The 14,331-nt window shown below is 53.0% G+C and overlaps 1 protein-coding gene across 1 annotated transcript; it reads left to right on the top strand.

Annotated features, from left to right (window-relative positions):
* The first annotated feature begins 645 nt into the window (after positions 1–645).
* On the top strand, positions 646–13,918 carry BATF3 (basic leucine zipper ATF-like transcription factor 3). Its single transcript, XM_069544199.1, has 3 exons — positions 646–965; positions 3,678–3,782; positions 13,278–13,918. The coding sequence occupies exons 1-3, from the start codon at positions 888–890 to the stop codon at positions 13,461–13,463; spliced, it is 369 nt and encodes a 122-aa protein (XP_069400300.1). The 5' UTR covers positions 646–887; the 3' UTR covers positions 13,464–13,918.
* Positions 13,919–14,331: the final 413 nt, after the last annotated feature.

Here is a 14,331-nt window from a genome sequence, read left to right on the forward strand (position 1 = left end):
ACGGGGAAGCCCAGCCACTGTGAAATCTGCAGGACAATCTCTTCCTCGCCATCCTCCCCGAGGGAATTCACCCTCCGGGGCCGCCCCGCCTGGTTCCCTCCCACTGCCCCGCGGAACTGGCGATAGAGGAGAGAGAAGGTGCTCTCCTCAGAAAGGCCCCGGGGTGCCCCGTGGGTCTCAAGGTGCACAGGCCTGCGTCTCCCCGGTGGGGCCCCGGAGGGAGGGAGCGTGACCGATCGCAGCGCAGAGAAAGTCCCCCGAGACTGTCACCCCTGCGGGCGGGGGGAAAGGCGGGCGGATGCGCAGGAAGGTGCCGCGGTGGGACCGGGAAAGAAAACACCGCCCCCCCTCCCAAACCTCCCACTGGAGTTTCTCAGCCCGAGTTCTCCGAGAGCGGCCGAGAGACGCCCCCCAGGGCTGCGCGGCGCCTCCACGACCGCAACCTGTCCCAGCCTCGCTTCTGGTGAGGGGGCTTCGCGCTCCCTTCTGGGTTTCGGAGCCACCACGTGACTTCCACGAAGCAGGGGGGCCCCAGCGGAAAGCGGCGGCAGGGGTGGGATCTGGGACCCCGGGGTGCGGCGAGAGGGCGGGGAGAGGAGGAACGGAGCGGGGGTGGGAGAAGGCGGGGCGGGGCGGACTCGGGACGGGAAGGACGGCGCGCTGGGACCGGGGGGTGGGGAAACCCGGGCGCCGCGCGGCGGAGCCGGGGGAGCGGGAAGCCCGGGGGGCGGGGCCGAGGCGGCCGCCCGCAGGTGCGGGGGCGCGGGGATGCGTGAGGCCCGAGGGAGCCGGTAGGCAGCGCCCCGCGTGCAGGGCGCGCCGGGCCGCGCGGCCGCTCGTCCGCGAGGCTGCGCGGCGGGCCGGGCCGAGCCGGAGCAGCGCCCGGCATGTCGCAAGGGCTCCCGGCTGCCGGCAGCGTCCTGCACAGGAGCGTCTCGGCGCCCGGGAACCAGGCGCGGCCACAGGTAGCGAGCTAGATGGAGGCTCGGGGGGGGGGTGCCCGGGTTGCGGGGAGTGGTGGGCGCGCTACGAGGGGCGCGAGGAGGTGGGTGCTGGGGCTCCCGGCTGGGGACTGATGGGAGCAGGGGTAGAGGGCAGTGCGGGAGCCGGACGCGAGCGGCGCGGGGGCACGCGGGGACCCCGCTGTGCGCCTCTGCCCGGCCGCCCCGAGCGCACTCCAGGTGCCCGGGGCGTCCGGGATGGTGACTGGGCTCCTGAACCTGAGAGGAGCAGAGGTCGGAGGGCGCCGACGTCTGGTAGGGCTGGGCACTGTTCACGCTGCCCGGCACGTGGGGTCTGGGCCGCCCTGGGTGTCGCCATCCGTGCGCCGCCGCTGGCTGCCGCCCCATCGCCAGAGCGCGTGGTCCTTCCCCGCCGCGCCGAGCTGGGGCCAAGGTGTGGAGAGGGGAAATTCCGCTCCGAGGGGCGGCTCGTGCCCAGGCAATCTCAGCGTGTACTCTCCTCCGGCGGCCTCCCGAATGGCCCAGGGACGCGAGGTGGCGGCCCGAGGTGGGCAGACTCCAACCTCAGGGCGGGTGGAGAGCCCTCGGCGGGCGCCGGCTCCTCTGCGCAGTCCACCACAGTGTTTACAGCCGCGTACTCGGGGAAACACACAAGGTTGCCGGCAGGGACGGCAGACCGAGAACTTCTCACTCAACTACGTTAGGATCGAGTCTTTTCAGGGTTATGCCCTGCTTCTCAGTTAGGTGCCTGCCGCAGAATGTCATCGGGTGACGCTAGAGAGTCACACAGCTGAGTCTGGGCCTCAGCGTTGCCACACACAGGCTGCGTAGCCTTGGGGAATCTGCTTCACCTATCTGAGCCTCAGTTTCTCCACGTGTAAAAATCAATATAACTTCTTGTGATTTTTATGAGGACTAATAGAGACATGGTTAGTAATATATGAATATATCAACATTTTGCTGCTCTCTTTCCGCCTTGATTAAATATTTCTACTGGTTGTCAGGTCCGACCATGTGGTAGGTGCTAACTGCAGTTTGGAGGGTCCACTTTTACAGGGCAGGATGCATGCTCCTCCCTTGGGCCTTATGAATCTCCAATGAGGACCAGAGAGGCATGATTTGGTGATGAGTGCTACAAGGGACTCAACAGAAAATAGCAGTCTTAACAGACGTTACTGAAGACACACCATGTGGCGCTTTGGGATAAAATCTAGTTTTATCTTATGCAGCTCCAAGTGCTGGGCTGTTAGGATAATCATGGCAGAGATTGCTGACCACTTGTTCAGGACATGCATCTCTAGTGCTCAGGACAGTGCCTGGCACATGGCAGGTACTCAGTTAATACTCACTGAAAGAATGAATAAATCACACAGCAAATGAGAAAATCAAAAAATCAGAGAGTGTAAGTCATTTACCCAAGGCCATATTGCTATAACGGACAAAACCAAGAACCTATATTTCTAAAGCTAAAGTTCTGTGTGTCAGACCCCCTGTTGTGTTCTGATTACCTCCACCAAGACTTCTTTGCCTCTTAAAGACTACATCTTAACAGCTCGTGTCTGGTCCCTTAAACACTGTCTTCAGGCCACTTCTCTCTGTCATGTTCTTTCTTCTTTTCCTTTCATAGCTTTATTTTCTTGCATATGCTGAAAATTCTCTACTCACTGTAACTTGAGGAGCTATGTATCTTTCTTATTTGGAATATTAGATCTGATAAAATGATATCTGAAAACATCTGTTATTTCATGTTATCAATATTTGCTTTCCACTAATAGTAATAACTGAGTAGCTTTCCTGTGTTTGTATCCCACTGAATTCTTGATCTCTAAACTCTTTAAAGGTAGTATTTCCATGGAATCTTCTCACGGGTCTCTGGGAAGCAAATACTCTACCCCTCCTCTGTTTTCTATAACTGGATGAAGTGTTTTTACCATTGTAGGTGCATTTTTCTGCCTGCCTTTTCAGAATAACTCTTGAAGGACTTGACTAAGTTTGGTTAAATCTCATATATAGCTAAGAGCTTTCAAGACACATCATCAGTTTGCTTTAGGATTCAAACTGCTCTGACCTGTGAAACAAAATGTCAGTCAAGCACTGTTCAAAGGGATGAGCTGCCTGTGGCCTTTAGGACCACTTGGTGTGTTGGGAGAGTTGCGTGGTTACAATCGGTAATCAGCATAGTTGTGATTTGCACACAATGTCAAAAGTACCTGTTTGTGTGTGGTGGCGGAAGGCCTGGCCCACGGCAAGTCCCAGATAGCAGCCGCCTTTTGCCTTTCCCGTCCTCAAGTGCACACCAACACCACACCTCTTCCAGGCACACGCCCCAGGAGGTGGGTGGGGGAAAGGTTTGAGAACTTGGTTTGGAGTCCAGCAGACGTGAGTTCCACTTCCCGTTCGACCCTCTACTAGCTGTGATACCTGGAGCAAGTTCCTCAACCTCTCGGAGTTTCTTATTCCTCATCTTTTAGATGGCAGTCCCACCACACAGGTCTCGGGGGCGGCGAGGGCGGGGGAGCAGCTAACCCAGCCATAGCTCATGCGTAGTGCTCCCTCGACGCGGGGCCACTGATTCCCCCGCTGATGGAGCAGCAAGCGCTGCTGTGGCCGCAACGAACATGGTGATGCTCCCGAGCAGGGCTGGATGAAGGGAATGGGCAGAGGAGGGGCGGCGAGGGGCCTCAGCATCCCACCTGACCACGCCCTTTCCCCCAGAGCCCTGAGGATGACGACAGGAAGGTCCGGAGGAGGGAGAAAAACCGAGTTGCTGCTCAGAGAAGTCGGAAGAAGCAGACCCAGAAGGCTGACAAACTCCACGAGGTGAGCGGGTGTTTGGGGCTGAGCCACGCGAGGGCCACGGCGGGGAGTGGTCCTCCGCCCCCACGCCCTGGTCATCACCACTTCCGGCCGGGTGCATCTAATCCCGCTGCCTCCCTCCAGCCCAGCGTTCGGAGTCATCCCTCTCCGGAGTCTTCATTGCTCCTTCACTGGCTGTATCTCACAGTTCTCTTTTAATTTTAAAGCAAGGAAACTTCCTTTTGATCCTGACTCCCTTTCAAGCTAGTGCCCCGTTTCCTTTCTTTCCCTCCTTTATTTACCTGGTTCTTTTTTTTTTTTAATTATTGAATTTATTTGGCAGACAGGATCTATTTTCATGGCATATGGGATCTAGTTCCCTGACCAGGGGTGGAACCTGGGCCTCCTGCATTTCGAGCATGGGCCACCCGACCACCAGGGAAGTCCCTCCCTGCTGCTTAAAAAGAGACCTGCTGTCTCGATGTCCCCAGTTCCCATTTATTTCCCAGGTCACTGTGATATCCTTTTAGCACCCCAAACACACACACACACACACACACACACACACACAGACATGCAAATTTCCTACAGAAACGGCTCCGCTGAGTCTGCTAGTGTCTTGACACTGCCTGGTCCAGGGACCTCGTTCTAGTCCCCTGATCCTTGACCTTGCTGAGACCTCTGACACCACTAACCCTCAGCTTCTTGGAACATTCATGGTCTTTAGCTTCTTTATTTTTATAACTTTAAAAGAGTGTTTATTTGTATTTATTCCTTTGGCTGTGCCAGGTCTCAGTCGCAGCGCTCAGGTTTTTCAGTCTTCATTGCAGCGTGCAGGATCTTAGAGTTGCAGCATGTGGAATCTAGTTCCCTGACCAGGGATTGAACCCAGGACCCCTGCATTGGAAGTGTGCAATCTTAGCCAGTGGACCACCAGGGAAGTCCCCCCGCAAGGTCTTTAGCTTCCTATTTCTCCTGACCCTCTTAACCACTTTTTTCTGTTTCTTTGATCACCTTTCTACATGTCTGTTTTCTCACATGTTGGTGCTGACCATGCTTTCAGACTCTACCCTTTTGTCCTCTCACCTGGGAGATTTAATCTGTTGATCTGTTGGCTCCCAGCATTGCTCACCCTCAGGTAGGCAGTGATCACTGCAACAAGACCTCTGTCCTGGCCCTAACCCCGCATCTCCAGTGTCTGCTTCGAGGCCTCCAAATGGGTCCCCGCAGGCTCCTTAGTGGCAGCCTGGCCATAATAGTGGGATTGTTCATCCTGAGACTTCCTCTTCTCAGCTGTCTTCAAATTGTAATATGAAGCTAATGAACCGTCGACCCATCACCCCAATCAGGGACCTGAGGGTGACGCTAGACTCTTTCCTTCCCTGAGATCCCTGTGTATTATCCCGTATAATCTCGCAGCCAGGACGAGGGAACCACTCTGTGTCAGTAAGTGATGTAGAAGGCATCCCAGGATCTGTCCAAGGAATCGATGGCAGCTCTGTGCTCATCTTCACGCAGGATTGATGTGGTCATTAAGGGTTTTGGTTCTGCACTCTCCTGCCAGTCTTTCTGGCCGTAGATTGTCTCAGCATGGCCAGTCTGAGGGTGTTGACAGCATTGGAGCCTGTGGGCTTTTATGAGCGGGAAATGACTATCTCTAAAAACCCCTTCACAGTGAGCAGAGAACATATTTAGAATGCACAGCCTCCAGGGAGAGGAGACCCATTGATGTAAATTCACGGAGGGCCATACATTATAAATGCTAGATTCTTTCTTGAAAGTAGGAAGTCTGCATTGTAGAAAGAGATTAAGACCTTCAGACCAGGGTCAGGGAAAGCCTGTCCCAGACTGGATTGTTCTTTAAAATTCCTCAGAAGAATTGGGATGTCCTTTGCCTCCTTTCTTCCCTCCCTTTGCTCCTGAAGCAAGCCTGGTTCTAGCTTCCTGTTACCAAAGAACCCCCAGAGGGGATTTGTTGCTCAGTCAGTGCACAGCCCTACGTTCAGAGCACATGCGTCAGCCTGACAGCTGGGCCCTTCCTCTCGAAGAGCTTCTAGTTGGAGATGAGTATATTAATATCAAAACACACCAGAGGATACTCGGTTTTAAGACCTCTGTGATTATGTGTGCAGAGGTGACTAAATGACTTGGATAAGATCTTTCGTGGAACCAGGTCAAGTAGATTCATTCAACAGATATATATTTTTAATTTTTATTTTTATCTATTTATTTGGATACACCAGATCTTAGTTGCCGCATTTGGAATCTTCGATCTTCATTGCAGCATGCCGACTCTTAGTTGCCATGCTGGATCTAGTTCTGTGACCAAGGAGGGAACCCGGGCCCCCTGTATTGAGAGCACGGAGCCTTAGCCACTGGACCCCCAGGGAAATCCCTCAACAAGTTTTTTTTTTTTTTTTTAACAAGTATTAATTAAGAACCACTGCCAGCAAGGCACTACCACTGGGTCACAAGGAGAGGAATCAGATCTCATTCCTGTCCTGGGGAGGGATAAGAGTCAAAGTGAAACTGAAGTGAAAGTTGCTCAGTTGTGTCCGACTCTTGGCAACCCCGTGGACTATACAGTCCATGGAATTCTCCAGGCCAGAAAAGTGGAGTGGGTAGCCTTTCCCTTCTCTAGGGGATCTTCCCAACCCAGGGATCAAACCCAGGTCTCCTGCATTGCAGGTGGATTCTTTACCAGCAGAGTTAGAGGATTGTTATTAATTGTATTGATTAGTTCAGAAAGCCTGGAGCTTATTCTGTATCCCATGGAAGGTAACATGAATATTTTACTACAGCTTCAAAAAAAGAGATGGGTCTCTCTCAATTTCTGTCGCTGTGGGATTTGATAACCAAACAAACTTGATGTCTGGGAAACTTAACGGTGGTTCGTCACATTTTCTCCTGCCTAATCCCTCCTAGAACAGTGGGTGGAGGACCGTTCATACGTTCTTAGCTTGTTCTGCTATCCATAGACATAACCATGCCAGCTGCCCTTTCCAGAAACAGGGCTGATTGCTCTGAAACCCAGGGCCTCCACAGAAGACCACGGCCTCCCCTCTTTTTCTGGGGAGCTGCCAGGATGGATCAGGATCACGCACCACGGCCAGTTTTGTTGGGAAACACAGTGTCGAGGAGGCCAGGACAGTGGTTCCATCCATGCCACACGGAGCCCTTTACTGTCACTAGCTACGCTCAAGTGTCATTGGTCGCTGGTGGCAGCAGCCACCTTGGTGACTAGTTTTCAAACTTTGAAGAACATCTGCACATTGAGAGTGAGATGTCTGGTTCAGACGTGTGGTGATGAATAATTTGTGTTCCAGTGGGTTGTGGGCAGGGGACCCTGCACACTGCTGTGGGTCACAGCTGAAAGCCCCGCGGGCTCCCTGGGGCTCCCAGGCCACTTCTAGGTTGGGAGAAGTAAGAGGTGATTGGAAACCTCCTCCTCAGACTTGGAATGCGGCCAGCATGTTGGGAGACATCGAGGGGCCAAGAAACCCACGGCCTGACGTCCACAGCTGCCCTGCGATCCCCTGAGGAAGTCCCTCTCCTCTGAGGAGAGGAGCCCACCCGTCCTAAGAGTAAAGTAAAGCGGGTTGTTAAAACCTGCGACCTGTGGGATTTTAAATTCCTGGTCCAGGACTCGAACCCACACTGCTCTGCTGGAAGCATAGAGTCTTAGCCAGTAGACCGCCAGGGAAGTCCCCTTGAGTAAAGCCTCTATCCCATGAATTTCTCTATCCCATCTGGTGGGCTGCCATTGCTAAATATCTCCAGGTAGCACGAGCTCTTTGTTTGCTTTTCCTGAGCACTGTGAAGGGGAATATTTAGAGCAAGATGTGTTTAAAAATTCCCACCGTCCTCTCCTGCCCCCTCAATTCTTGAGCCTCTCTTCCCTCCAACATCCAGAAAGGTCTCCTGTAGTCCCAGCTGTTACAAGCCTCTCAGGCGCCCTCCTCCTTCCCCAGCTCTCCAGCCCCAAAGATGGGGGAGCTATCCTATCAGGGCAGGACCCCCCCCCCCCAACCCACCTGGTTGGGAGGAGCACCTGGGCAGGCAGAGCCAGGGAGAGGCCAGGCTCACTCTTGAGGGTTGTCTGAGTTCCCCGCGGGCGGGTGTTTCTGGAAGCCACACTGTGGTGACGAGAAGCGGTTCCTAGCATATATCTGTGTGCCTCACTGTTCACTGTGGCTTTTCAAGTCACCCAGTCAAAGCACTTAACCCTTCTCTTGGGGATTTTGAGCCCGTATTCATCTCTGAACACTAGGCACACGACCTGAGTCCATATTTACAGATGGGAACCCAAGAAGACGGTCCGGGTCTCTAAGGCCAGTTGTGAGTGTGTCAGAAGTGGGTCACCCTGGTTCCAGCCAGGCACCCGGAGATGTAAGACTGGGAAAGGATTTTGAGCCAGAAAAGGAAGACAGCAGTGCCACCCTCGGGAGCCCTGAATGTCACAAGCTGACAACTGTCTTGGGCAATATGACTGTGGTGTGTGCCGCCCTGGTGTTTTCAGATATTGCATATTCTAAGAGAATGCTTCATGTCAGTCCTCAGCGGGTTTAGAAAGTGATGATGACACTAATTTGTACTGCCCTGGACTGGTGACACAATTTTTCTGCTGGGAAGCGTATGAGCTTAAGGCTTGGGAAGAGACTTATTGTAAAATCCTGAGTTCGAGTAGTCCTTTCCTGCTGGTAACCACCATGGGGGAAATTTGGGCCCAGGCCCTGCCGAGCAAAAGCAGAATTGCTATCATTGCGTGAGAGCTGCGGCTGATGTTGGGGTCAGGGATCAGGTCCCAAGTGTGTATGACCTCGGAAGAGTCGCTGTACCTCCGAGCCTCGGTTGCCTCGCTTGTGAAAGGGGGTCTGTGTCCTCCTGATGGCCTTTCCCTTCCCCTCATTCCCTTCCCGCCTTAGTTATCATCTCTGGCCCCTGGTTCCCACATACCAGTCTTTGCATCAAAGGCATCTTAGAATCCAAATCTCTCCCCACCCAGACAGCACCGCAGTCCTCAATCAGCCTCTCTTAGGTGCTCAGACCAGGGTTTCTCAAGCATAGTACTATTGATATTTGGGGTCAGCTATCTCCTCACTGGGGGGGATGTCCTGTGTACCCTAGGACATTGAGCAGTATCTGTGCTCAACCCTGTACCCCCTGGAGGCAGTGGTGCCCTTTGCAGCTGTCACCACCCAGGCTGTCCAGCCGCTCCCAATGTCCCCTGGGGACTGCCAAGATTGCCCCAGTTGGGCATCACTGCCTGAGACAGTTTAATTTCCGAGGCAGAACTTGGATTTGCAGTGATTTCGCCACCTCCCATTCTCATCTCTGCTCTGTGGCTGTGTCCTGCAAATACCCAGAGAAGGCAGCCTGGTGACCTCAAACCCTCCCAGGGCAGGAGACTCAAGAGTCAGCAAGATCAGAGCTAGACTGATCATCTCTTTGGAAATAACAAAGGGTCTAACGGTCTTGGCTTGTCTTACACACATATTAAGTCCAGGTAATTTTCCCCAGGCTGAAGAGGGTCTTCCTCATTCCCCTCTGTACCCACTCAGTGTTCTCACCTCCTCTTCCTCCTCTTCCCACTCCCCTTTTTTATATTTGTGAAGCTGGTCTTGCGTGAAGAAGATTTTGACCTCTTCTCTTTTTATTCCCTCAGCTCGATGAAAAGCCCCCTCTGCAGATTTATGAATAAAACTTAAATCCCAGAAGAGAAAGTCCCCAGGGAGAAGGCAGCCAGGGGACCTGCTGGGCGCCCGCTCTGTGGCCTTTTTGAGCGGAGGTTTAGGGCAAGCAGAGAACTTAGGCAGCGTGGCCCCCGTGGCTTCCAGAGGGAAAGCTCACAAGCATCTTGCCACACAGTTCAGTAACTACACAAAGCCATTTGGAATATTCTGCCACAGGAAGGAGTCTTTTCTTTGGAATCCAGTTAAAATCTTAGCTGTTCTTAGTTGTTCAGTCGTGTCCGACTCTTTGCGACACCATGGACTGTAGCCCACCAAGCTTCTCTGTCCATGAGGACTCCAGGCAAGAATACTGGAGCGGGTTGCCATGCCCTGCTCTGGGGGATCTTCCCCACCCAAGGATCGAACCCAGGTCTCCTGCATTGCAGGTGGATTCTTTACCATCTGAGCCACCAGGGATGGGACCAATCAAACGTGTTCTCCATTTTACTTGGAGTGCAGAGCATTTCCAGTTGCAGGATGGAGTGTGTGTGTGTGTGTGTGTACGTGCACGTGCGTGCTTGCACACACGCATGTGCAAGCTACCCAGAGCTATAGTCTCTCTGAGCCCTCTGCTGTGGGCAGGCTCCCCGTGGTGCCTAGGCCCCCATGCCCTGCTCCTATCCAGACCCTTCCAGCCCACGGAGGGCCTCTTGCTGCATCAGGAGACTGACTTCTGACTCCAGGACTAGAGCTGGTCAAAGGCCAGACGAGAGTCTGGGGAGGTGGGGGTGGTAGGTCTGGGGGAGAGCTGCAGGCAGATGTGGCCAGCCCCCTGGGGGAGCCAAAGTGACCCCCAGACAGCCTGCGGGCACGTGGGTGAGGCCTGCTGCCGTGGAGAGTATTCCAGGCCACCCTGAGAGCCTGCCTTGGAAAGACAGGGGGCAGAGGGATAGCTTCAATGGCCTCTGCATGGAACCCCTCTGGGACCCTTGTTCTGAGTGGGAGGAAGGTGACTAGAAGGAGGAGGCAGGGAGGAAAGAAGGTAAGAGGAGACCGAGGGCGAGAGTTGAGGAGTCAGTGATGTTGAGGAGTCGTAGATGTTGGCACTGGGGCCAGTCAGAAGGGTTATAGGAGAAGGTAGCAGAGGCCCTTGGTTGCTATACATTTCTAATCTTTGGGGAGAGACTTTATTTATTATAAGTAAGATTGAACTATGATACAAGACTGAAGAGAACAAATAATGAGAGATGTGGTTTCATTAGGTGCTATAATCAGGGAAGCCTTCCTGGAGGTGGTGGACTTGAGCTGGGCCCACATTCAAAAAAAGGAAGATAGCTCAGTTGAGGAGAATAGCAAAGAGGGAGAGCTGAGAATTTGCATGTGCCTTCATGCTTGTAAGAAGATCAGACTCTTTCCGTAATATTTCTTAAACATTACTGGTAAGATAATAAGGTTGGGTCCCCAGCTCAGAAAATGCATGGTACGACAAAGCCTAATCATATGAATCAACCTAGAAATGGTTGAAAACAGCTTTTCAACAAGATGCAAATGAGACTGTCAGCCTTAAGAAGGTCAGGCTCTGCAAGTGGCCGAGTATTGTAGGACTTACTAACGAGTTGGATGAAGAAAAAGACTTGCTTCATCAAATGAGGGGAAAACTTAGAGCTGTGTGGTATCACCAGTTTAGGAGCTGGCATAATCAATATTCAAAACGATTTTGCTGAGCTGGAAGGTGCCCAAGAAACAGGGTGAAATTCAGTAGAAGTGGATGTAGAGCCCACCCTTAAGCCAAAATATTAAAAAATGGTCGTTCAAGCAAGGACGGGGATGCAGCAGGTGCCGGCAAATCCTGCACTTCTCTGCAAGCTCAGGGAGAATCTCTCGAGCCAGCTGGCTTTGAATGTGGGTCCCACCCAGAGCAGACTACCTCTAGACAGCTGCCCTCCGCATAGCCGGGCCCTCCCCAGACTCACGCACTGTGTTAGGGGAAGTTTGCTCAGAGCCCCTGGCAAATGGAACGTACGTCGGGAATGGCCTCCAGGAGGGCAGAGGAAGCAGAAGTCCTAAAACCCAAGGAGCCCAGAGGACCTGAGGCAGTTGGGCTCGTAGAACACCTAAGGGGAAGTGGTATGGGGCCATCTCCTCACATTTCAAGAACTGTGATGTTGAGAAAGTATCGCACGTATTCTGTGTGGTTCCATAGGTGGAACCAAGCCCAGTAGGTGGGTGTGAAGGGGAGAAGGATTTTAGATCAGTACAAAGTGGAGCTTTCTAATAGAGCGGCTGGGAAACGTTGGCAGGAAGTGTCCTTGGAAGAAGGAGAGAGTCGGATGTTGGAGATGGGATTACACAGGGAAGGTTTCTACACTGGGTGGGTTGGGCCAAGGGCTCTCTGATTCCACCCTCCTCCCCCGCCCCCCACCAGCCCCCAGTTCTAAGCCTCTGTAAACTCTCACATAGTGGAAACTTATTAGGTGAGTGTTGAAACAAAGCCAAAGCAAAAGGTATTTTGCGCTCATTTACTCAGCATTCAACAAACATGCGTTCTGTTCCAGACACTTTTCCTGGTGCTGGGGCTAAACAAGTGAACCCAGCAGAGACCTTCAGAAGTAGGTCAGCAGCTAGGGGGCAGGGGTGGCTGACTGCAGAGGGAGATTGAAGGATGAAACAGACGGAACAGGCTCCGTCTTGAAAGCAGGACTCCATCTTGGGCCAGACTGTGGACTTTGAGCTAGATGCCCAGCATCTATGGAAATGACATACCAACTGGAAAACCAGGCCCCCAGAAGGAAGAGCCCCAGGGCTTGTACCTAGACTCTCCATTGTCTGAAAGAATACCTTAATTATCTATGTAACTGAATAGAATCATACACTCTATTATGCTTATTGGGGTATGACCACAGGCCTATTGATAACTGTCCACCGTTAACTTCCTAGGGTCGCAAAGATTCGGACACGACTGAGCGACTGAACTGAACTGAACTTCCTAGGGTTAAGGCATATGAATCACGGGTTAACTCTATTTTTCTTTTCCTTTGTTCAGACTAGTTTCTGGGAATCTGGGGAGGTGGATTTGGGCACGAACACTTAGGGTATATAAGGTTTTCCCAAAAACTAGTCGGGGTCCTTGGCTAAGAGGAGACTCTGCTTTGGGTGCGCCAGTGTAATAAACTCCCCTCTGCATTGTCCTTCTGAGTGAGTTTGTTTCCCGGAACGCATGGCTACAGCAAGATCAGGGAACTTTCAGATGGATGGAGACGTTCTGCGTCTCGATCAAACCAGTTGTTTGTGCTTGTCAAAACTCATTAAACTAAACATGTAAAATCGATGCATTTTATTTTATATGAATTATACCTCAGTAAGGGCTTCCCTGCTGGCTCAGCAGGGAAAGAGTTCACCTCAGTGCAGGAGACACAGGAGACGGCGGTTTGATCCCTGGTTCTGGAAGATGCCCTGGGGAGGGCATGGCCCCCTACTCCAGTATTCTAGTCTGGAGAGTCCCATGGACAGAGGAGCCTGGTGGGCTATAGTCCATGGGGTTGCAAAAAGTTGGACATGGCTGAGCGAGTAAGCACACACACACACACACACACACACCCCTCAATAAAGATGATCCAAAAAAGCAAAGCCCTCATAGAACTAGGGCTCATAGAACCTTTCAGCCCGGTGGGAGGGGAGAGACATGGAGCAGATGAACAGACACATCCGAGGGCTGGAGGCAGGCACCGTTAAGGAGAAGCTGCCAGGGAAGGAGGTGAGAGCTCCGTGGCCCACGGTTACATCTGCGGGAGGATGGAGGAAGGGCACGGGTTTCAGGGCCAATTTTGCGCCTTTCCTGTCTTCTCAGGAGTATGAGTGCTTGGAGCAAGAAAACACAGTGCTTCGGAGAGAGATCGGCAAGCTGACGGAGGAGCTGAAGCACCTGAGCGAGGCGCTGAAGGAGCACGAGAAGGTGTGCCCACTGCTGCTGTGCCCCATGAACTTTGTGCCCTTGCCGCGGCCGGACCCTGTGGCCGGCTGCCTGCCCCGGTGAAGCCCAGAGACGGCCCTCCTCGGCTCAGCGAGGAGCCCGACGAGTTGGTATCTTTCACCCCCGCTGGAGGAGGCTTCTCTCCACATCCGGGCGCCTGGGTCACCTCTTTGGAGCTCTGGGTTCGGTCCTCGGTGGCCCAGGCTCAGCGTGACGCTCCCCTTCCCCGCAGGAGCCTGACTCAGAGCCTGCAGCGGAGCCAGGCCGGAGTCGCTGTGCTTCCGCTTTGGCAGCTAGTACCTTCCCTTGCAGAATCATTTCCCCTAGCATATGCATAATAAAGGCATTGTCAGGACTTCCTTGGTGGTCCAGTGGCTAAGACTCCCAGCTCCCAATGCCCCTGGTTCCATCCCTAGTCAGAGAACTAGATCCCACATGCCACAAGGAAAGATCCTGCGTGATGCAGCTAAGACCCAGCTCGGCCAAATAAATAAATAAAAATATTTTTTAAAAAGGCATTGTCTTCTTTCCTTTTGGCCAAGTTCTTGGAATTTAGAGACGCAATACCTTTCCTCTTTCTGAAGAGGTCATCTCCTGTTCCCTCAGGTGGTTTTGCAGCTCCTGGGTCTGATTTCCCCTCCTGGTCATCAGCCCCAAGGACATATCCAAGCTAGATGGGGAGGCATCTGGCGGAGGTGGGACTCCCTGCCCTCCCCCAGCAGGGTGGCACAGAGGTGTGCTGGGCCTGACTCCTGTTTGTCATATGCTCTGTGTGGCCCTCCACCCTGGTTAACTTCCCCACCCAGGCTAGATTGTCATGGAAGATTTTCTATTCCAGGCTGATTTTCTCCTGAGACTGTGCACTGTACACTGAGTGTTTTCTCTGTACACTCGTTGGTCACATCCCATTCCGTTAGTACTCATAGGATCA

This window comes from Ovis canadensis, chromosome 12, assembly GCF_042477335.2.
Source record: "Ovis canadensis isolate MfBH-ARS-UI-01 breed Bighorn chromosome 12, ARS-UI_OviCan_v2, whole genome shotgun sequence".
Lineage (NCBI taxonomy): Eukaryota > Metazoa > Chordata > Mammalia > Artiodactyla > Bovidae > Ovis > Ovis canadensis.